We start from the raw sequence: 25,127 nt of genomic DNA, 5'->3' as shown, positions 1-25,127 counted from the left end.
ATTAATAATCAAACATTTTTGCTGTTAAGTATTTAGAGATTTTTACAGCTGTCAAGCAACTTGCTGCATTAATACAATATTAAAATGATACAGTGTGTTTAGATTTTCTGATTTAAAACAGATTTAAACAGTTCATCCAATTTTTGTAAAGGTAGATCTATCTGCTTTCCAAACAATAATAAAAAAAAAAAATATATATATATATATATATATATATATATATATATATATATATATATATACACAAAATTTTAAATATTTCAATATATTTATATAATATATTATTTGAATATATATATATATATATATATATATATTCAAATAATATATTATATATATTCAAATAATATATTATATAAATATATTCAAATATTTTAAATTTTGTATGTATATTATTTAGATAAATATTAGATTCAATTATATTGATGATTGTTTAATATAAATAAACAGTCACATGATCAGTGACACTAATTTGCTTATTTGACCTGGAAATAACTCCGAATGTCATGTTTCCTACGTTTTTTATGTTTTAAATGTTTAAATAAAACAAAAACTATTTAATATGTGGTCTCAGACTTTTAACCTGACTGTACAGTAGGTCTCACTCTGTGTTTACTGTAAATTTAGCACTACTTTTCTAACAAACTAGAAGTTCTGATTATGCATTACAGTTCGATCATGCACGAAATAATAATGAAGTTAAATATTTCTGTTTGGTTGTTTCTGCAGCAGTGGATTTCTTTAACCAGATTAACATGCTGTACGGCACCATCACAGATTTCTGCTCTGAGGACAGCTGTCCGGTCATGTCTGCAGGACCAAAGTTAGTGTGTTTGGACAGTGAGGGATGAATGATTGTGGCTGTCTTCGTCTCTGCATCACTCATCTCTTTTCCTTTAGATACGAGTATCATTGGGCAGATGGGACCAACATTAAAAAGCCTATTAAATGCTCTGCTCCCAAGTACATTGATTATCTGATGACGTGGGTTCAAGACCAGCTGGATGACGAGACCCTGTTTCCTTCTAAAATAGGTACTGGTGCAGCGATATTTTAGTTTAATTGAGATACTATTATAGTTTTTATTAATAAGATGTTGTTATTATTGCCTGTTTTCTTTATAATTTGAATTAAAGTTATTATTATTGTTTTTTAAATGTCTATATATATATATATATTTTTTTTTTTTGTATTTAATTTTTATTTATTTTAGTACATCAAGTTAAACTAATGAAAATGAGGAATGCTGCCTTTGAAGCAATCTAAAATAAAATAAGTTTTAAGTTATTTGAATTAATGTTTGTTTTATTTCAAGTAATTACTTTTTTTTAATGGTTTTCATTTTAGTTAATTAGTTTAGTAATAACCCTAACATGGTGATGAATGTTAACAGAGCGATGCTCTGTAAATAATATTTATTGCCATAAATATTTTGAAATTGTGCTGTAAACATGTTGCTCAACACAATTTTTTTTGCACAAAAGCAGAATATTTTGTAGAATGTTATATGTGAGCTTTACCATGTATGTGTGTGTGTGTGTGTGTGTGTATGTGTGTGTGTGTGTGTGTATATGTGTGTATGTATGCAGTGTTGGGTAAGTTACTTTCAAAAAGTAATTAATTACTATTACTAATTACAACATCAATATTGTATTTAAATTACTAATTACTCTGTCTGAAAAGTAACTTAGTTACTCAAAAAGTAACTTCATTATTCAAATCGCTAATTAGGCTACATCTTAAAATCCCTATAAACCTTAATAGAAATGAAACTCTTTATTCTTTCAATTTGAGTCAAACAAATAACAAAAAAAGCTTAAAAGATAAACAATACATTTCAGTTTGGCAAGATGTTCAGGAAAACATCTTTCATAAACATTAAAAATGATGAAAATGAGATGAATCTTGATTTGATTTTATATATATATATATATATATATATATATATATATATATATATATTCTTTTTTTGTATCTAGGTGAGGGCGTTTGCGCGCAGGTGACTGCATATAATGAGCTCAGATCCGGGAAAGACTGTACCTTGCTTTAGTTTCATATGGATTACATAATCAGATAATAGCCTGTTCGTTTTTGATTTGAATTTGTTCATTTAAAAGTAGACACTTCAAGCGTCATATACGGGAAAGACTGTACCTTGCTTTACTTTCATACGGATTACATAATCAGAAATATTCGTATTTGTTAATTTAAAATTAGACACTTCAAGCTTTTTAGATTCTATTGATTTTAGTCTTATCTATATCTGAATATTTAAGGTTTCTCTGTGAATAACGCGCCGGCGCGTAGAGGGTTAAAGCCGATGCATTCAATTTTATCTTTAAACGGTAAATTTAGATTTAAAATTCAATATTGATTTTAGAACCGTTTAAATTATTTACTGTATGTAGCGCAAGTACTTTATAAGTAACTGTAATTAAATTACCTAAAAATTAACAGTAATCCCTTACTTTACTTTTTCAGTGGATAAGTAATTTAATTAGGTACTTAGTAACGCGTTACACCCAACACTGTATGTATGTGTATATGTATACTATATACTTTCTATAATAGCAGGTCTTGTGGTATTTAACTCTATCTGTCCAGGTGTTCCCTTCCCCAAGAACTTCATGTCTGTGGCCAAGACCATCCTGAAGCGTTTGTTCAGAGTTTATGCTCATATATATCATCAACACTTTGACGCAGTCATGCAGCTTCAGGAGGAAGCTCACCTCAACACGTCTTTCAAACACTTCATCTTCTTTGTACAGGTGCTGTCACCGCTTTATACTTACTATGAACATCTTTAAAACTGCACAAGTCCCTAAACATGGCTTAAATGGGTTTACAGATTTTATTATATGGCAGCAACAGCAATATGGCAAAAAAACCAACAACTTTTCTGCCAAATAATATATTTTATTAGCCTAAATGTAGGCTCCTTACAGTTGTCAAGCAACTATCTGCATTTAATATAGTATTCAAATGATATGGCATCAGCAGTTTGTGTATATTGACTGTTTTACAAAAACTTCATCATGTGACACTGAAGACTGGAGTAATGATGCTGAAAATTAAGCTTTGCATCACAAGAATGTTATATTTTACATTGTATTCGAAAAGAAAACCGTTCTAATAATATTTCACAATATTACAGTTTTCACTGTGCTTTCAGTCAAAATAAATGCAGCCTCAAGGAGCATAAGAGAATATTAAACACTCTTACCAATTCCAAACTTATGAAGTGTATTACAGTTTTGGTGTTTCTGAATTTGAAATAAATGCTGCTTATTTTGTCTGTTTTCAGGAGTTTAACTTGATCGACCGTAAGGAGCTGGCGCCTCTTCAAGAGCTCATTGAGAAACTCACTACAAAAGACAGATAAACTGAGACGAGGAGAAGAAAAGAAGTTAACAATGAAGACAAACAGTGATCCTGCACTCTCTTCTGACTCTTCCTTCTATCTTTTGCTTTGTACAGATGATTTTAACCCCACAGCACTGCTAGGCGAAGTGAAGGAACGGCACAATACTGATATTTCTAAATGGATCAAACCTGATTTTTGGCATTAGGTGACATAATGCCTGGATGAAACGGTTCCGTATGATTTTAAGTCCTTCACATTAGTTTGCTCACTGTATGGAGGGATTGTAACGTGTGAGAACTGAACTACAGACTACAGTGATTCGGTACGGTGCCTGTGCTGAAGCAGAGAATAGGTGATTCGCTGAATGTATAAAAAGGCATTTGATTCTTCAATGCTGTAATGCTGACCGCAAAAAGATGGAGTTAAAAGTCGATTTTCCTATGCAATAATGATCTTATTTATTCTCACTGATGTTATTGGGCAAAATTGTTTGAAGTTCATATAAGAGCTTGTTTCTTCCTTATATTTCGTCTTCAATATCGATCACTATGAAGGTTTTGAATATTAAAATATGAAGTGTGCATGCTGGAATTGCTTCTTTGTTGGACCCACAGTGCGGATGAGAAGCGTTATCTTATGCTGTGTGTCAAAGAGACAAGAAGAAATGTATGATAAGTCTCTGATAAGATATTTGTTTTGCACAAGCCACAGCTATTTCATGCAACTGGGTTGCCAAACTTTTCTTAAATATTTAAACCGGTTTAATTATTAAAGCATTTCATTTGTACCCATTTGAAATATGCTTCATACGGTCAGTACAGTTCTGAAATATTCAGTATGGGATGAATTTAGCTTTATTGTGTGGTCGTATTAGTCGTTATGGTTAGAAATATTATTTTCTTTACCTCCATTTTAACCTTTTTTCCATCTCTGTTCTTCTATTAACACTTTTATAGTTGTTTAAAAATCCTTTGATTTATGTTCCTGGTTTCACGAATGTAATAGTTTTACTTTAATGGTTTGGACTGTGCTGTAGTGTATAAGTGGCAACCGCTGATTAATATTGAACAGATATGAAGTATTTATAGAGCATTTTTGCCACTGAAATGAGAATATATTTTCCCTGAACTGTAAAATAATTAGATGTAAATACATGTATATGATTTCCTGATATTGTTATAGTTTACATTAATAAAACAATATGACTAACTGATGTTGTTATTTTTGCTGTACATAGAGCAAATAAAACCCTTCTATTAACATTTTGTCATTTTCTATGCATGTGTATGTTTTTTTTTTTTGGTGTGTGTGTAATATTATGAAACAACTGGTTACAGGTGAAGTAACTTTTTAATGTTGTTTTTATAAATTATTATAATTCGTTCTCAAGTGGATTTTTCTTTTAATAATAATGAAGTGGTGTGGAAAGCACATGCGGTTTGAAAGCAGCTGTTTCCGGTGGGAGGAGCTTAGTTTAAGCGCCAGAATTTAACGTCCCTCCGGTTTCTCTGGTAACTGACTGTAACTGTACCGAGTGTTATTGTACATTTCTGCAATATTGCACGAAGATAATATGTCTCCTACAGCCAAAAGAGCCTGTACCAGTCCTCTGAACGACAGTCTGGAGAAAAGACTGAAACGTATCTCTATTGAAGGCAACATTGGTAAGACATTCATTGTTGTTGTTTTTTTAAAGCATATCTCATTGCTGGATATAGCTGCTGAATGCCATAAATCCATTTTTTATAACATTAAAATCACCTTTCATAGTGAATTCTGATTGTGCGAGATTAATGTTTTGACTTTTATGAAGAAAATAAATATTTAACGTTATATGACGACCTCGACCTTGACGAACATTTCATAACAACTGTTATGAATGTGTGATATATATTTTTTTATTATAATATTTTTGCAAATATTGGTTTTTATGCGTGTTCTGACTATTGAAAACTTACATTTTGCTTTTAAAATAAAAAAATCGTGTTAGAATATAGCGGAAGTTGGGTGGTGAATAATCGTAAGACATCTCATATCCGGCCAAACGGCGTCTTCCTGCTCTTTTTGAGAGGTTATTTGACAGATGTGGAAGAAATTTCTATCGTTTGTTCTTGTATTACTTCTTAACGTGTTCAAATATGATTTTCATCTTATATTTTCCTGTTGTAGCTGCAGGTAAATCCACGTTTGTTCGCCTGCTGGATGAATATGAGCGAGAGTGGGAGGTAGTACCGGAACCCATCGCTAGATGGTGCAATGTACAAACTCACCACAACGACCATGAGGTACAGTCAAAAATACTGTAAACATAACTATATTTTATTCTTTACGACTGCCCAAAATGTATTAAAATTAATTCTCTCAAAATATGCATGAAATATGTCTTATTAGAGAACAAAATATCAAACCAAGTGGCATTTATTTTAAATAAAAAACACACTTTTCAGGTAAATAATAGTTTCCGTTAAAAGCAATTCCCAGAATGGCTCATTTCTGAGTGCAGATGGCACTTGGTTTGATGTTTTTTGTTATCTGCCCTGACGTATCAATATTTTTGTGGTCACTGTTCGTTACATGTTTACTGTATTGTGTGAGTATGAGAAGTAGGCCTGTAATCCAGCGCTGCTCTGGCAAACACTCTCATCCCCCTGGGAATTAACAGATGGTTTAGTCCTGAACAGCTGAGCACTCAAGCAGAACAGAGCTGCTGGTTCACACACTTCTGATAAATATAGTGTTAGATCAATTAAATCTTACTTGGAGTTTGTGTTTTCTGCGAGAGAGGCCTTGTATCTCTTTTAAATGTGTCAAGAAGTTGGTCTTTATATCTGTAACTCACAGTGGACACTGGACATGAATGGCATTTGATCCACTACTGAAGTGTCAATTAAACCTATATTAGCACGTTTGTTTTCTAAATGTCACTGTCCTCTTGCTTTGTGTGAAGAAGACTAATCACACTTTAAAAGACCATTTATATCTAATAATATAATGTCTATTTAATGTCTTTATATTAAGAGTTTATCAGTCCTTGCATGATGCAAACTGTTTTGTGATTTTCATTACTTTTAATATGTCAGTGTCGTTTTTTAATCTTTTATTTTTAGTTTTAATACATCAAGTGAAAATTAGATGTTGTCTCGGCAACTCACTGAAATAAAATAAGTTTAAAACGTGTATTTTCATGAACAGTTTTTAATGGTTTCACTTAACTGTAATAACCCTGTATTGCACTTAAAATAGGTTTAAAAAATGTGTTATTTAACTGTACCATGTTGATGAATATTAGATATTTAATCTTTAAAAACACGAATAATTTAATAATATATAATAGTATATGACTTAGGTTTATAGAGCATTAATAATTACAATTTAAAATAAACAAAAATATAAATAAATGGTTAAAATAAAATGAATAGATTGATCAATAGTTGTATATTTATCAGCCATATCATCAATATTGGATATTTAATCTTTAAAAATATTGTGAATTTTGGTACTGAATTTTACTTTTTATATGTATGTGTGTGTGTGTATAGATGGATAATTAATAATTAGAATATAAAATAAAAACAAATATAATGAATTGATCAATATTTGCATACCTTCATCAGCCATATCATTCTTATTTATAAACCCATCTGATTAATTTCTGTCTGGAATTTGACACAAAAATATTAGATGCCTAGCAAATGTAGCCCAATATACCATGTATGTGTTTGTTCAGGAATTGACCACCTCTCAGAAGAGTGGAGGAAACGTGCTGCAGATGATGTACGAGAAGCCCGAGCGCTGGGCCTACACCTTCCAGAGCTACGCCTGCATGAGCCGCATCCGCTCGCAGATCAGATCCACCAACGGCAAGCTGCGAGAGGCTGAGAATCCGGTGCAGTTCTTCGAACGATCCATGTACAGCGACAGGTAAACTGCACCTGGTATTAATATCCGTTATCAAACATCTGAAATGCGTCTCCTCGTTTCGTTGATGAAGGCTCTGTGATTGTTATACAACCGTCATTATGTCACAAAGTCAAATAAATAGAAATATCAACTAATCGGCTTACTTTAATCACTTTGATTGTTGTGTTGCAGGTACATCTTTGCCTCTAACCTCTATGAAAGTGAGTGCGTGAATGAAACCGAGTGGGCGGTCTATCAGGACTGGCACAGCTGGCTGCATAAGCAGTTTGGGAAGCACATTGAGCTGGATGGCATCATTTACCTGCGGGCAAAACCAGAAGTATGAGTGCACACCCAGATGGGGCCTTTAAAGTGATTCTGCTGTGCTGTCAAAAAGAGTAAACGAGGCAGTTTTGTGTTTCAGAGGTGTTTGGAGCGATTGCATTTGAGAGGAAGAGACGAGGAACAGGGAATTCCACTGGAATATCTGGAGAAACTCCACTATAAACATGAGTGCTGGTTACAGCACAGGACAATGAGGTAACACACACACACACACACTACTAACACCAGCCATTATAATGTCTTCACTCATTTATGGTATCAAAGTATCAGTAAAAATAAAAGCCATTTTTAAATTAATATAATTTAGCCATGTAAATAATATAAATTGATAAATTATTACAAATTTATTAATTGTAATAAATATAATATTTATATGCATTTACTTTTTAAGGATGTTAAATAGCAAGATTATACAAAAATAATTATACTATTTAATTTTTTATTAATTTACATTTAGATATTTTTGTTAACTTATGGATGTAAAAAATGTAATAAGATTATACAAAAAAGTGATTATTAAAAATAGATCCTTAAAAAGGTTGTGTGTGTGTATATGTGTGTGTGTGTGTAAAACATTTAAGTTATAACAATTAAAAAAAATAATAGTATAATTTATAATATCTACTATTAATTATATATAGATAGATGGGTAGATATAGATACATAAATGTGTATATAATTATTTTTAAAATTGTATTTATTAATGTACATTTACATATTTTTAACTTTTAATGTAAAATGTAATTAGATTATACAAAAATAAATTATTTATTATTATTATTCAATTAATTTATATTAAATTTTTTAATATGATCTTTTTCAAGGATGTAAAATATTCTTTAATTTCTATTTTATATATAATTTTTGTTTTTATTAATCTTTACTCAGTCTTTTTTAAGAATGTAAAATGTAGCTAAATAAATTTAATTATTTCTAAAAATGTAATTAATTATATATTACAAATAAATAAATGATACACTCTCATTGTGCATGTGTGTGTGCAGTATGGAGTTTGAGTATCTGAATGAAGTGCCGGTTCTTACCCTGGATGTCAATGATGATTTTAAAGACAACAAGATCAAGTGTGCTGATATGATTGAGAAGGTATGACACAAACAGTAAAATAAAAAAGTCAGTATTCTTGTTTTTCTTTTTTTTTTCTTTTTTACTCACCCTCATTATGTTTGATGATTCTTAGAATAACATGGGGATGAATAAAATGTTGAATTTACATTTTTACATTGTTAATCTAGCACATCACCCAGAGCATATGATGAGTGAAAGAGTGATGTTTGTCAAATGTGGCAGAACTGAAGTTACATCTCATGATGAGGGTGCAATACAGGGACCATTATATACTGTGGAAAAAGCATGTTATACATGATTTATACTCTAGACACACACACTTTGTAGCATTTATACACATTATTCCCAATGTGGAACACAGACACACTTTCTTTGCATGCCTTTGAATGCATCACACTGTGCAGTAATACATGTATTAAAGTAAACCCATTTTAATTTAAAAGGTGATTTGATTTTTGATTTTTTTTTCCCCAGGTGAAGGAATTTCTGAGCACTCTGTGATTGCAATGATAAAAGGTGCATGTTGGACAAATAATGTAACATTGTGGGGCTTTTTGTTTTTGTTTGTTTTTGATCTGTTTTTTGAAACTATGAAATTTTGTGCGAAACTGTGGTGTCCATTTAGCACTTATCAGTGTTTTTTTGTTATTTAAATTTGTTTACTTTTCTATTTCATGAATTAAATAATAAAAAATAATAATCACCTTTATTTCTTTTAAAGAACAAAAATAAGTCTCTTGCTCACCAAGTCTCCATTTATTTGATCAAAAATACAGTAAAATCAGTAATATTGTGAAATATTATTACTATTTAAAAGAACTGTTTTCTATTTGAATATATTGTAAAATGTAATTCATTTCTGTGATGCAAAGCTGAATTTTTAGCATCATTACTGCAGTCTTCAGTGTCACATGATCCTTCAGAAATCATTCTAATATACTGATTTGCTGCTCAAGAAGCATTTCCTATTATTGAGTGTTGAAAACAGCCGTGCTTATTAATATTAATGTGGAAACTGACCTTTTTTTTCCCAAGATTTGTTTGATAAGTAGACAGTTCAAAAGAACAGCATTTATTTGAAATCGAGATCTTTTGTAACATTATAAATGCCTTTACTGTCACTTTTGATCAATTTAATGCATCCTTGCTAAATAAATGTATTAATTAATTTTTTTTTTAATCTTACTGACCTCAAACTTTTGAATGGTAATGTATACGTTCAACCATTCTGCATTAATCAAAGTATTCTTTGTGTGGCTTTAAAGGAATAGTTGACCCAAAAGCAGCTGAATCATCATTCAGTCTCCCTCATGCGGTTTGAAGCCTGTATGCAGGAGCTGCATGAGGGCGAGTGAATACTGAGGGCTTTTTGGGTGATACTGTGATATGCACAGGTGTGTGCTGATTGTCCTGAACGGCCAGTTGGTGGCGTAGTTCTACAGCCCTTTAAAAACAAGAATCTCATGCTATTCCTTGAATTTTAAGTCATCATTTCCTGTCATAAATGAGAAAGAACTGAGGTATTCACAATCATTACTCAGGATTTTAAGTACAACAAGGTTTTCCAGAAATGTGTGAAACTTAAACTGGATGAATTTCTTGGAGTTTTTCTAAATGATTTGGAACAAATATTGGTATGTCTGCAAGAATCAGGTGCTCAATAATCATGTTTATCTTTAGGGGTTTAGTGGTTTGGAAAATAGAATCATCATTCCAGGAAAAGTTCTTATACAGATAGATAGATCTAATTTATGTTATATCATAATCATATAGTCTTATAATATGTGTATTGATTTAAATTATAAGTCATATTACTGTGCATTAAAGATTATTTGAATATTTCCAACATCAAAACCCAGTTTGTTTATTAACAGTTATATTATGTATTATTTTGACTATATTAATTTACAAATTTGGCTCATCATTTAGAGCATATAGATATTTTTTATATTTATCATGTATAATATGAATGTATGTGTAACAATGTTTAGATTTGCTTATAAATATATGCTTCACCTCATATTTAATATATATCTGTGTGTGTACACATGCATATACATACACGCATATATATAGTGTGTATATATATATATATTCATATGTATATTATATTATAAACATGTTGCTTGCTAAAGTCATGCTACGGCATAAAAGCAAACTTTTATGCTCCACTTACGCGTATTTAATGTATATCTGTATGTAAACATATATATTGCTTGCTAAAGTCATGTTACACAGCATAAAAGCAAACTTTTATGCTTCACTTACGCGTATTTAATTCCATGTATATGCTATTTATATATTGCATAAAGGTTTCCTAACTGTGAACTTGAGTATTTTTCAGATGTGTTCCTGTCCACTCGTGTGCACAGTGTTTCGGAGCGGATGCAAGTATTCACTGTTGCATCTCACATGCTGACCTCTCGTGTCTCATCCTCCCACTGCTGCGTCACGCTGGAGGAGGGCGAGATCTTTAAATATGGAACAAGACTCGAGACGAGCGCAGCGCGACGCGAGCAGGTTTACGCGCAACGTGGAGCGTTTTCCGACGGGACGGAGAGAGTTCATGAGCCTGTTGCGTTATGACTGCTGGAGTGACTGAATGCATTGTAGTTAGTAGAAGCAGAGGCGAGTTATCTCTGGCTCCAGACAAACAGAAGTGAGTCTCTGTATGTGTTCCTGTCTTTACGCATTCAGACACGCTGAACTTGGAGCGAATTCGCACTTGTGCGTATTTTGAAAGTCTTTCTAAAGCCTGGACGCACTTTAATTCAGCGTAAGGAGAAGTAAGAGCGTCTCTGGTAGAAGAGGACGCGCACGGCACGGTCAACATGAGCGACAAAAACAAGTGAGTACTTTTATTTGTATGTAATCATCCCAGTCGAAATCGGTTGTGTTTTCATGAGAGGATTGAAAACAGCCCTCCCACCCTGGATGTGTCCTGCTGCTTTACCAGAAAGTAAAGGTGTAACAGTATCCTTCTGGACAGAGCAACAGATCTGCTCCGAGTCTGTGCGGTTAGAGCTTCAGGTTTCAGGGACGGAGGTTATTAGCCTATCTATTAAAGACATTAAACTGGGCATTTGCATATGCTTGACAGCTCGTGGACATATTCAACATCATAATAGTTTCTTATAACAGGAACCACTGATGAAAATTCTTAAAAATAAAGGTTCTTGTATCAGTGGTTCAATGAAGAATCTTTCTATCGCATGAAAGGTTCTTTATAATAGAAAAATATCCTTAAAAAATATGGTTAACTTTCCTTTGGCGAAATAATTAATCTGTGTTTTCCTTTAGGAAATGTTATTTTTAAGAGCATAGCAAAACCGTTTGAGGTTTATCAAATCTCTGGAAACTAATCTATGAATTTGGCACTTCAGAAACCAATATGTTGAAACAAAAGCTGTTTATGATCAACAAGAAGAACCAAAAGTGTTGAATTTCATCAGAGAACCGGTTTAGTTTTCATGATCACCTTTTATTCTCTGCTTATTAACTAACCATCTGTGAACCTGGTGCCTCAGAATCCAGAAACCAATATGCTGAACTTTAGAGAGCCAAAAACTGTTCTTGATCAGTAACAAGAACCAAAAGTGTTTAATTCCATCTGAGAACCTGTTCAGTTTCCACAATCACTTTTTATTCTCTACTTCTTTAGAAAAACTTTTATACTAAAAAATGTTGAGCCCAGAAGTCACTATGTTATTTGAAGAACTCTAGATAATCAAGAACCATTTTCCCTAGAACCTATAGTGAAACATGAAAAGCTTGTTGGTTCTCTGAAGAATCATAAAGTGTTGGAGTCATTTGAGGTTCTAGAACATTTTATTCTTCAGTTCTTTAGAAAAAATCTGTGAACTTGGTGCTTCAGAACCCAGAAACCGATAGATTGGAACGGAGCCAAAACTGTTCTTGATCCGCAACAATAACCAAAACTGTTTAATTCCATCAGAGAACGTCTTCAGGTTCCACAATCACTTTTTATTCCCTACTTCTTTAGAAAAACAACTATACTGATAATCTAGAGACCAGAAATCAATATGCTGATCTGAAGATCTCTGGATAATCAAGAACCATTTTGCCCAAGAACATGAACCTGCAATGAAACATCAAGAGCGTTTTGGCTTTCAGAGAACTTTTTTTTTGTTCATTTCCCAGAAACCAATATGCTGAACCTTAAAGAGCCAAAAACGGTTCTTGATCAACAACACAAATGAAACCCAAGAACTGTCTTTGTTTTAAGTGAATGAAATCCCTCAAGAGGTCTCCAGAGGCTGATCGGGGTTTCCACCGCTGACACATGATGTATGATGTAGTTAACTCCATTCATTCTAATGTTACTGCCAAGCCGTGCTGCTTTAAGTCACCCTCTTTACAGGTTCCCTGAAGCCGTGGCTTGAGCGGTCAATGTAATCTTTTACTAAGAAGCTCCTGTCAAAACCAATTAGCTCCTTAGCGTCCAGAAGCAATGTGTCTTGAGCGTTCCAGAAACAGTGGCTGATATAATGCAGGGGATTCGATCTCTGTTTAGTTCAGTGCAGCTTGTGCTGTCATAAAAAAACCCAGCTGGGCTCTTCAGATGAGAGTGAATGGATCATGTAGTGTCTAGTTTCTTATGCAGTGCTAACTACATTTAGATTTTTACACTTTAATAAGCACTAACTTTCATTTCTGGTAAACTAACCCTTACAGAAAATACTAGTAGTTCATTTATGATCATTTTAGACTATAGTAAGGATTTTTAAGTACCTTGGAGTGCCATATTTCAAAGAAACATATCAATACCATGTGATGCCATTTTTGATAAGGTATTGATATGGTACTCAAAGAATACATTGTATATATGTCATGGTATTACCGTGGTACATGTCCAAAAAAATTATCTTATCAAGAATATCATGGTATAACCATGTCTAAACAGCAGTGTTATTTTAGGATTATGCTATTATATTTTATATATATATATATATATATATATATATATATATATATATATATATATATATATATACTATTTATTATTATTTTGAATTAACCTTTTTATTTCTGATTTATTTTTATTGATCTATTGTTTTAGTAATTTTAGTACTTATTCAACTATTATTGTTATTATTAATTATTATTCAACTTTAGTAATTAAGCATATTTATTTCAGTTAATGCCCAGGGTGGCCTTTAAAATTTTCACTGAAGGTGACTTATCACATTTTATTTTATAAAAAAAAAAAAAAAAATACTTTAATATTTAAAGTTCTTCATCTAATTTCTTTTTTTCTTTTCATTTATTTTAATTACCAAAAAATGTACTAGTTTTAGTTCAAGATAACGACACCGTTACAAGTCTGTGGTACTTAAAATTAGTGCAATTTTGAATCTGTAACCTGAAAGAACTAGAATAGCCGGCATTTCTTAAGAAAAATGTAGACGTTTTCCTCATTCACTCAGGCTTATCTGCCTGTGCGATTTATCGATCGCTCTGAAGCACATGGCTTCCTGCTGTTGAGAGTTACCTGTGCAGGTATTGTGAAAGGAACTTTCATCAGAAGATAAGTGGAAATGCAGAGTCACAGTGGAATGTCCTCAGATATGCTCTCCATGCTTCCTGATATCTCTCTTCTTCTCCTTGAAACTGAGGTCATGTGTGAATGACAGACAGGAGCGACCCTGAGCTTGCTGGAATACTATAGCGATACGCCGAATTCTGAAATAGAAAGATTTATGTATCAGACTGGATCTACTGTACGTGAAGTTCTAGCGGTTTTGACAAGGGCCAGCTGGTTTCACACTCATGATTTAAAGTCAGCATGAATTCAAAACGGTCTCTTTCGCTTTAAAACATGTTCCTGTACTTACTGTTATTCATCAGTACATGTAGGAATTTCTTTTAATAATGTAACAATTTGCTTTGAAATGGCTTTCATTTTGAGATGATGTCATCTAGGCCAAGTAAGTGGGGAAAATTGTGTTAACCAATAGCAAAATAGATATTTAAACTTACATTTATTGTTTTAAGTAATACAGCCTTTTTTTAGCCACCAGCTGAATGTGTATGTTTGTATGTGTATATATATATATATGTATGTGTGTGTGTGTGTCTGTGTATGTATGTGTGTATATAATATATACACACACATACACTATATTGCCAAAAGTATTGGGTCACCCCCTTCTAATAAACAGGGTTGACTACTTTAGTAATTTCTATGAGTACAAATCTTAATGTTTAAGCATATAATGATATTCTAGGGAATAGTGTGCTTCTAAATTTTATTGCAACAGTTTGGACAGGACCCTTTTCTATTAACATGACAGTGTCTCTGTGTATAAGGCACGGTTCAAAAAGACATGATTGATTGAGTCAGTGTGGGAGAACTTGACTGGTCTGCAGAAAGCCAAGTCCTAATATCAGCTGAACACCTCTGGTGTGACTTTATATGCAGACCTTGAGCCGAAAACTCATCACCAAACACAATATAGTGTGTGTGTATGTATGTGTATACAGTTGAAGTCAAAACTTTACATACACCTTTCAGAATCTGCTAAATATTAATTATTTTACCAAAATAAGAGGGATCATGCAAAATGCATGTTATTGTTTATTTTATTACTGACCTGAATAAGATTTCACATAAAAGATGTTTACATATAGTCCACAAGAGAAAATAAGTTGAATTTATAAAAATGACCCTGTTCAAAAGTTTACATACACTTGATTCTTAATACTGTGTTGTTACCTGAACGATCCACAGCTGTGTTTTTTTGTTTAGTTATAGTTATTCATGAGTCCCTTGTTTGTCCTGAACAGTTAAACTGCCTGCTGTTCTTCAGAAAAACCCTTCAGCTCCCACAAATTCTTTGGTTTTCCAGCATTTTTGTGTATTTGAACCCTTTCCAACAATGACTGTATGATTTTGAGATTCATCTTTTCACACTGAAGACAACTGAGGGACTCATATGCAACTATTACAGAAGGTTCAAACGCTCACTGATGCTCCAGAAAGAAAAGCCATAAATTAAGATCCCTCATATTTTGATAAAATAATTAACATTTTGCAGATTCTGAAAGGTGTATGTAAAGTTTTGACTTCAACTGTATATGTACATAAAATTAATGTATACATAAATATAAAAATTTTTATTTTATAATTTTGTTTTACATTCAACTTTATTTCAGTGAACAAAACTTTTTAGTAGTTTTACGTTAACATCAATTTGAGTTATTTAATTAATTTTTTTACATGTTATGGCAATAATAGCAAATAAAGATCGATTTGAATACATAGAGATGCTCTGGAGGCTGAACTTGACTCTTTTTGAACATCCAATCATTTCCTGATCAAATCATGCTCATTTTGTCTTATTAAATATTCTGTTTCATTCATAAATAGGGCATTAGAAATACAGTGGGTTGCGATTGCAATTTCATGTTGACTTTAAATCAATGACTTGTCATTTTGTTTAACCCCTTAATGTCTCAGCTTGATATTTGAGATTAGTTCTCGTCTTGAGATCAGCGCTGTGTTCCTCCTCTTCATCAGTCTGAGGTCATCACACAGTTCGGAGCTTGTTGGGGTCCAGCTGTCTATAGCAGACTGTGTTTTGGCGTTTGGAAGTGTTTGCCTGCTGTGTGTTTACGCTCGCTTCACAAATATTCACTGATGGGTGTCTATGAAGTGACCAGCGCTGAAGTGTGTGGAATCCATCTAGAGTTTCTGTGCAAGATGACCAACACATTTACTTTTTCATTTGTCTGTTATATGAGAGATTGTGACTCTTTTATGACCCCAGGACCCCAAATGCTTGAAATTCTCAGCATAATTACTGTATAATCTTCAGTAAAGCTGTATAATCTTTCATAACATTAACATACATTTCATTATGGTGAACAAGTGTTGACCTAGTTTCTAAATTAACTATATGTGTCACTAAATTGTGACAGAAATCTGTTTAATGTTATTTTGCACTGTAGAAACAACCAAATTACTTATCAGATTATATAACTTTTTTTATTATTTGTTTTTAAATCCATTAACTACATTTAAAAAAAAAATTATTGAATTTTTTTAAATATTTTATATGCATGTGAAACATTTTAAATGATTTTAAATAAATTCTTAATTTAAAATAAAATAATTTTTTTCTACATTTTAAAGAAATATGTGCAAAAAATGTATGTAAATGTAAATTTAGTTTTATTTTATACAGTTTATTTCTTTAAAATGCTAAAAAAATCATGCCATTTCAAAGAAATGTAAACACACAACATATCTTTATAATGATAAAAATCTAAATTGTATTTCTAAATATCATTTGAAAGAAATATATGTATGAGACCGTTTCTTTAAAATAATTGTAAAACAAATTTGATTAATAAATGTCATTTCAAAGAAATGCTTATATAAAACAGAAATTTCTTTAAAATAAAATATCTACAATTACCAAAATTCTACTTTATATAAATGTATGTATGTATAGGACTTTGTGTGTATGTGTGTGTATATATATATATAGATATTATGTTCTAAATTCAGTATCAGTCAAACCACAGACCCCCTTACAAGACCTTCATGTTGTAATGCTGGGTGTTAGACAGCTTTTCTAGTTTCTTACTATAGAACACTGTTAATGTGTTTAATTAAGAAACCTTGTAATCGTTTGTTTAAGATTGGACTACAGTGTTGTGTAAGTTGTTAAAGAAAGCAGATTTATTCCCAGTGATCCCTGCGTCCTGATCCCGTCCCTCAGCGTGCAGCTATGCTGAAGCAGGAGAGGTAGACTGGAAAGAGAGAGAACAAAACACTAGGAAGCAAACATAATTTGAGGTAGAGACAGCAGAGAGATAAAGTCCTGTAGGAAACAAAGGAAGCCTTCTACGAAATGAAAAGAATGGCTATATGACTGACAGGAAATGCTCAGGCGAGATGAGGAAGATAGACGTGGAATGAGGAAAATAGGTGTAGATGACCGGAGAAAATGATCCGGATTTCAGTTCAGTTCCGCATTAGTCTGTGCTGGTTTATGGTGGTTAGTGGCGGTCTAGTCTCACGTAGGGACACATTAGCCATGCTATTCAACAGAAAAACTTAGTTGGGCTTGGTTATGAATTAAATTATGCTACTGTTCATAAGTTTGGGGTATGATTTTGTTCATCTTTGTGAAAAAGAAGTCACCAAGGCTGCATTTATTCGATCAAAAATCCAGTAAAAACAGGAAAATTGTTACAATTTAAAATAGCTGTTTTCTATTTGAATATATTTGAAAATATAATTTATTTCTGTGATCAAATCTGAATTTTCAGCATCATTGCTCCAGTCCTTGGTGTCACATGATCCTTCAGAAATCAGTTTAATATCCTGATTTGCTGCTCAAGAAACACTTATTATTATTATCAATGTTGAAAACAGTCAACCCCTTAAAAATAACAGCATTTATTTATATGGATATTAGATGTAAATTGTTGTTGTTATTCATGCTGTATGCTGTTTTTTGTTGTTTTTTTTCCCTTTTTCTTTTTATATGGACCTTGAGTCTGAAATAAAGATATATCATTAAAACAGAAATAATTAAAAGTCTTTACAGTCACTTGATCATTTTAAAACATCCTTGCTGAATAAAAGTATTATTTTATTTAAAAGCTCCAACTTCTAAAACCTATTGCTCAATTGAACCAGAACAAACACAACAATCAGTCCCATCAATGGCTCTTGTTTAGTATAGGATGGTGTTATTGATTGTATCGAGAGTCTCAGGTGTGTTTTGGACTTTCTCTCCTCGTCTGTGTTTTATGACGTCTGTGTTCCCGCTCCGTCGTCAGATGGAATGATTAACTGGTTCGAGCTGCTTGGGATTTAAAGAAATCTACACCATTCGGCCTGACTGTTACACCATCTGCTCCTCCAAATGCCTCAAACAGACGTTGCACTAAACTCTAGCTAAACACCTGGCTAAAGCAAACTAAACGAACCGCTAAGACATTATACAGCCAATCAATGGCTGCTGGGAATGGTACAGGATTATTCCTCAACTGTGTGAGTTCATGTTTAAATTTGCACCCAAAATGAAGATTTAGTCACTTATGCACACTCAGTGTACACTCGTTTTCTGCTATAGAACCAAAAATGAGATATTTAATGATATTTAATATTTAATGATATTTAATTAAAGTAAATAATGTATTATTAGTGTATATATACTACGGTTCAAAATTAGGTGTCAGTACTTTTTTTTTTTTTTGAAAAAATGTATTTTCTGCTCACCAAGGCTGCTTTTATTTATCAAAAATAAAAACTGAAATGTTATTACAATTTAAAAGAACTGGTTTCTGTTTGATTATATTTTGAAATGTAATTTATTTCTGTGATGCAAAGCTGAATTTCCAGTCTTCAGTGTCACATGATCCTTCAGAAATCATTCTAATATCCTAATATTTAGTGCAGAATAAATAATAAATGTCTTTACTGTAAGTTTTGATCAAATTAATGCATCCTTGCTGAATAAGAGTAATAGTTTCTTTAAAAAAAAAATCTGATTCTGTTAAAAGAATCAATTTAACAGAACGATTCTTTTGACTTTATCTCACTGGGAGAAGTTGTAAATCCTTTTCTCTCTGGGTAATGATTTGGTCTTATGCTAAATGCAAAAAGCTAAATATTAATGTCATTGAGATTCCTGGACTGTGTAACGGTCCTGTTACTTTTACAATCACTTGTTTTCGTGGCTCATAAAGTTAACTGTAAACACCAAAAAAGTGGCAAGTAAACCGGATTAAACTGAAACAAATTGGCGTTCCCACAGAAGCCGTAACATTTGAGGAATTAGAACATATGAGAAGGATTTAAAGATCAGTAGGTCTTATTAAAAGCTCTGCTGAAATCCCACTTACACAATGATGTGGCTATGCTTCAGTTTTTGCTCTGAGAGTCAATTTTCATTAAATGTATTTAGTGCAGGGTATAGTATCTATAAAAATACTAAACTTAATAGTCATGTCATTATTGAGCTCAAGAACAGGGTTCAGTGACCGTCCCGAGCACCTAATAAACCACGTTCCCACTTCAGGCGTCAGACTGCACGCGACCTTTGACCCCAGGAAGCATTTGTGGGATTCTGTAGCTCTCACACCTCGTTTCCTCTTTGACTGATTACTTCAGTGAAACCGCTGCAGCTTCTGTGTCACGCGTGTTATTGGCAGGAGAAAAATTGCTGTTATCAGTGGAAATGCTGTTATCAGTCATTTGTCCCACCTCTGAATAGGTAAACATGGTGCAAGGGCTGCTGGGAGCTCGTGCGTCAGTCACTTGCACACCTTTACTGCTTGTATTTGCTTTAGCTTCATGATATTCCTCTGAGAGATGAGAGATTTTAAGATTTCTGTCAGCATAAAACGATCAACAAATACCAAAATAGTATAATTTACTGTAATTTTATATATACAAACTGCCAGAAATCCGATTGTCAAATGCTGATCCAACATTTATGTGCACATGGCAGTCTGGCTTCCTCAAGGTGTGTGAGCGGTTATTATAAACCCACAGATTATAATGCATTCGGCTCGTGTTTAATATATATTAATCACTAGAGGATAACATATCAAATCCAGCAGGTTACACGACCACCTGGCCTTTTCTTGTCATTCTAAAGAACAGACGAGAGGAGATGAAGCGGGGATAAATGAGATCTAGGCCTACTGTGAATTCTTCATTTCTGTCTAAGCGAGGAAGGATAATGCATGCTTCAATGAAATGATTGTGTAACATGAATGAAGAGATGTGTGCATGGAGATCAGAGACAAGCTGTGAAAGTAACACCACTGACCTCTCTGTTCAAATAACAGAGTTGGAAGTGAGAATATTTATTTAGTCATATTTCCTATTGACACACTACAGCAAAAGATAGAAATAACTGACTTAAAACTATTATTTTTTTATCTGTGCATTTATGGGGTAATGGCTGCTAAAAATTCTGCTTTGCATCACAAGAGTAAATTATATTTTAATATAGATCAGAATAAAAAACTGTTCTTTAAAATTCTAATAATATTTCACAATTTTGCTGTTTTTACCGCATTTTTAATCCAATAATTATAGCCTTGGTGAAAAAAAACAACAAAACGAGACTTGATCCACATTGATCAACTACAATATTTCTTTGTGACATGCTTTAAGTGGAAAGCATGTTATTTAATATCAATACAGATTTTCGAAAGAAAATATGAGCAGTGTTTACCATGCAAAACTTTCCACTAGCATATTATCATATTGTGGGTGGTTGCTAGGGCATTGCTATGTGGTTGCTAAGGTGTTATTTGGGTCCTATCCTTTTTTTGGATTGCTTCAAGTTCAACCTGGAGTCATCCAACACATCAGTGAGAGACGTGTGATGACTTGAGTCGAAACTGGACTGCTTCAGGTTTACAGGCCTGATAAACAAATAAAGGTGAAAGGGAAGATTAAAACACAAGTGACTGATCTTCTTCAGAAGAAACACTGTTCTGAGAATCGTGCGAGATTAAACATGCTTGCTCTTTCTAGATAAAGTCTGCTTGATTCTGGTTTCGTATTTTGACAAAAATACTGTCTGACTTTGCCTTTCTGTCTGTTTTTGTGTTTTTCAGAATGGAGGATGAAGCCATAGTGGACAGAGGAGCGTCTTATATCAAAAACATGTGTGATGAAGAGGTTGAGGGTACGAAACACACACACACACACTTAAATATAGTGGGATATTGGATCTCCTGTGTCTCAGTGACGACTGTGGAGTCACGCTCACTTTCACTCCTGTCTCTGTCTTCTCTCTGCCAGCAGTTTTGTTTTTTTATTCCTGTATAGATAGTAATTTGTTCTTAAGGGCAGGAGAGGATTATGAGCGCTGCAGATTTAACATACTAAAGCTCTACACGTGAAGATTTTTACTGTCTGAATCCACACACACTTAATCTGTTTCTACAATTCAGGATGATTTGACTAAAAGTGCATCGTATTTTAGCGCAAAACCCTTTATCTTTTTCACATACGGAAGTCAAACCATCTCAACTGCATCATGTGCATATTTAATGACATTTTATGATAAAAATATAAAATAATAACAAAACTTGTATATGAATTTCCTTTTTTTTAATATTTGTAGTCTGTTTTTTTTTCTAGTGCAGGAAGTATGAAATCTATATAACACAAACCAGATATTTGATTTATATTCATTGAATGTTAAGAAATTATATTTTTGAGAAAACCTATGAAAAATATCACGATGAATAAAAATATGTAGTTCTGTACTATATATAAATATTATATGTAACATTATAAAATAAGAAAAAAGTATAAAAATATACATATAAAATGTATAGAAAAAAATTATAAATACAATCTTTGATTAAAAAACATTATAAATATAATATTTGATAAAAATATAATAAAATTAAATAAATCTATTTGAATATAATATAATTTATTAAATCGATCCCATTTATGTGTTTTTTTTGGAAACTTTGACATTTTGAGAAGTACATTAAATATTTTATTAATATTTTATAGATTAAATATGTTTAAAAAAATCACTCTGTAGGATCAATTTAACTGTTTGTAGCTGTATTCTAGAGTTAAATTTAAATATCGTCATGCCTCTTTCCATGCAAATGAAGCTCATCACAGAAATGCATGCAATTTGTGGAATACTAATTTAATAATTAATGTAATAATTTAAATGTATTTATTGAATATAATACTGACAGTGTGGGCCATATTCAGTTTTGCAGCCTCATTTTTGTGGCCGTGTTTGCAGCCCAAATAATTCCTAAAATAAATCATGTGCTGAAACAACACAAACAGTGTGCAAATAAATGACTGGACACGGTTGAGTGAGTGAATTCCACTCTCAGATGTAGAATGTACAAATACAGGTTCAGACGTCTAAAAATATCTGCACATCAAAAGCAGAACAAACACATTCGCGAACATGAGCTTTTTACACACTTATGCTCTTTCTATATTTGCTTCTCCCTCTCCCGTCCTCACTGAACTTTGGACCTTCACATGATGGTCTCACACACACACACACACACACATCAGATAACATTTAGATATATTTGTTTAAAGTTAAACTTGCGATGAATGCAGTGAAAGCTGACTGAAGCGTGATTGACGGATGACTGGATTGATTAGTGGCTTTATAAGTCCTTACATTGTTCTGTGGGTGTGTGTTTATCTAAGTGTGTGTTCTCTCTGTTTTGAAATTCACTTCCTGGAGATGTCTTGCCATTTCCTGCCTGATCAGCTGTACAGGAAGTCGTTGGCATTTATCTATAATCTAACAAGTGTGAGATATGGGTCAGATTTTCCTTCTGAGAAAAAACAAACACATGCAAACACAGCAACGCTTTCTTATCCATGCTCCTGGTCTTATTGTGTATGATTTATTAGTGCAAGTTCTTTCAAAGAATTAAGAGTTGTTGTTCAGTTATTATTTGTATAAAACACAGTAGTTACCAAAGCAGGATTATTAGTCTTTTTTGTTTATCTGTATGTGACTGTGATCTATTTTAGGCTTTAATGTAGAAGCTGTCACTCTGATATATATGTATGTGTGTGTTTGTGTGTGTGTAGGTCATCACACAGTCTACATTGGAGTTCACGTGCCCAAGAGTTACCGTCACCGTCGTCGACACAGACGACGATCCAATCACAAAGAGAGGAGAGAGCGTTTGACGGAAAACGTCAGCGACACAGAGACTGCAGGCGATCCGTCCTCCAGCATCCTCAAACCTCTCAGTAAGTCACAAATGAAGACAACCCGCCCATCATGCACTCACTTCACTGCTGTAGGCCTGTGGTATCAATATGATCTGAATAGCGCTTTTGTTTCACCATTTCCTGCCCAAAACCTCAAACCCTTGAAGCTTTGTTTGCCAAACTTAAGTAATTATTTGCTGATAATCTTTCTCTCTGCGGGAGCTCATCAGCAATTTTCTTCAGTTTCCTCATCTATCCTGCCTGAAATGAACTCTGATGGGAAAATATAACAAAATATTTCACTTCAAAATAACACCACTGTAAATTAAACGAATTTTAGGACCATTAAAATATTATTTTCATGATGAATAAGCACATTTTCACCCCAAATGTCAGTAGTTTAATGCAAAAAAAGAAAACATTACTGCTTGCTTATTTATGTTTAAATAATGTAAATGATTTAATAAAAAGTAATTATTAATTATTAGCATTATTTAAAAATATCTATATATATAATGTGACGTATATAATATATATTTAAATCATATGAATGTGTTTTAGTATATATTAAATTAATTTAGTATATATTATCATTGTCAAGTGTTTGTATGTCATGGCATCAGTATTTGCAGAATTAATTATATAATATAATAAAAATATAGAATAATATTTTTTTAGTAAAAATCTGTGTAAAAAGAGAATAACGAGAATAGAAACGCAAGATGTTTGGACATATTATTTCTATTATTATTTTGTGTGTGCTAATCTTAATCAGTGACATGGCTGAAAAGGCAAAGCATGGAGCTAAACAAGTGCATAGTCACCTTTATCTGCGCTTATCCTCGATGAACCCACTCCGGCGCTCTCTCTGACTGTCGATCCTGTGAGAATCACACATTTCACACAGTCAGTACTTACAGTAAGTCACTGGGTTAAACTAACAAACACATTTCTCACATCAATAGTATGTAGGGCTTCTCATGGAGCGGATTTGTGGCTGGATTTAGCATTAACGGTCAGCTGATCGCCGCAATGCTGCTAGTTTGAGTATATGCTGGTGGTATAATGGGTAATTCTAGCCACTTGTGGTAAGAAGTGTTAACTTTTAGCCCAGGTTAGGAGGTACGGAGCCAGACGTGGACCAGAGGGATGTTCTTTCCCTCTCTTTTGAGTACAACCCAGCCTTATTTTCTCCTGAAGGGCCGTTTCCGGCCACTGGGGGAGGAAAACAATCACCCGGCTTTGGCTAGTTTAGCTTAGATTAGCTGAGCGTGGCTGCAAATGTGCTAAAATGCACAGAGAGAAAAAGGCAGAGCGTGTTAAAAAGTCTTTGATATGTAAAAATATCAGTGTTCAGTGTAAAATCTGGTGCCACTAGCATTTTCTTTTTTCTCATTTAATGTTTTTTTTTAAAAAATTCCATTATAGTGAAATGTCTTAAGTGTGATATTTACAGTTGTTGTAGTATTTGGTTTGTAACTCTTTTAGTTTAATGATCACTGTCCTGGAGCTCATATGCAAATATCTCTATAAATGTCAAAAAGTTGCTTATTAGTTCTAGACATAGTGCAGCATATTAAGTGTTTGTCATGTTTCAAATTTCTTTTTAAACAAGCCCTAAATAGTTCATAATGCCAAAATAGACACATGTACCGTATTGTTGATTATAAGAAAATCCTAAGAAAGCTTTTATTTGATGTCACAACA

At 32.8% G+C, this 25,127-nt stretch overlaps 3 protein-coding genes across 6 annotated transcripts in view; all 3 read left to right on the top strand.

The window, feature by feature from the left end:
• The window catches only part of mob1bb (MOB kinase activator 1Bb), a 7,312-nt gene extending 2,674 nt beyond the window's left edge, over positions 1-4,638 (top strand). The window contains exons 3-6 of the mRNA XM_079394469.1: positions 730-823; positions 901-1,034; positions 2,605-2,768; positions 3,305-4,638. Coding sequence (XP_079250595.1) covers positions 730-823; positions 901-1,034; positions 2,605-2,768; positions 3,305-3,382 — 470 coding nt within the window. The 3' untranslated portion in view covers positions 3,383-4,638. The remainder of the gene's footprint in view (positions 1-729; positions 824-900; positions 1,035-2,604; positions 2,769-3,304) is intronic.
• A 179-nt stretch (positions 4,639-4,817) lies between these two features.
• Positions 4,818-10,545, top strand: dck (deoxycytidine kinase). The gene is made up of 7 exons (XM_079395678.1): positions 4,818-5,028; positions 5,534-5,649; positions 7,092-7,285; positions 7,457-7,604; positions 7,689-7,804; positions 8,614-8,713; positions 9,170-10,545. Exons 1-7 carry the CDS (start codon positions 4,938-4,940, stop codon positions 9,194-9,196), a joined length of 792 nt encoding a protein of 263 aa, XP_079251804.1. The 5' UTR covers positions 4,818-4,937; the 3' UTR covers positions 9,197-10,545.
• Positions 10,546-11,161: 616 nt separating this feature from the next.
• The window catches only part of LOC306856403 (electrogenic sodium bicarbonate cotransporter 1-like), a 47,804-nt gene continuing 33,838 nt past the window's right edge, over positions 11,162-25,127 (top strand). For all 4 annotated transcript variants that reach the window (XM_079395677.1, XM_079395676.1, XM_079395674.1 and 1 more), the window contains exons 1-3: positions 11,162-11,543; positions 21,311-21,381; positions 23,295-23,459. In XM_079395677.1, coding sequence (XP_079251803.1) covers positions 11,527-11,543; positions 21,311-21,381; positions 23,295-23,459 — 253 coding nt within the window. In that variant the 5' untranslated portion in view covers positions 11,162-11,526. The remainder of the gene's footprint in view (positions 11,544-21,310; positions 21,382-23,294; positions 23,460-25,127) is intronic.

The sequence above is a fragment of the Barbus barbus genome (genome assembly GCF_936440315.1).
Source record: "Barbus barbus genome assembly, chromosome: 36".
NCBI classification, from domain to species: domain Eukaryota; kingdom Metazoa; phylum Chordata; class Actinopteri; order Cypriniformes; family Cyprinidae; genus Barbus; species Barbus barbus.
The sequence above is the reverse complement of the archived record's forward strand: the minus strand, read 5'-3'. Positions and strand labels throughout refer to the sequence as shown.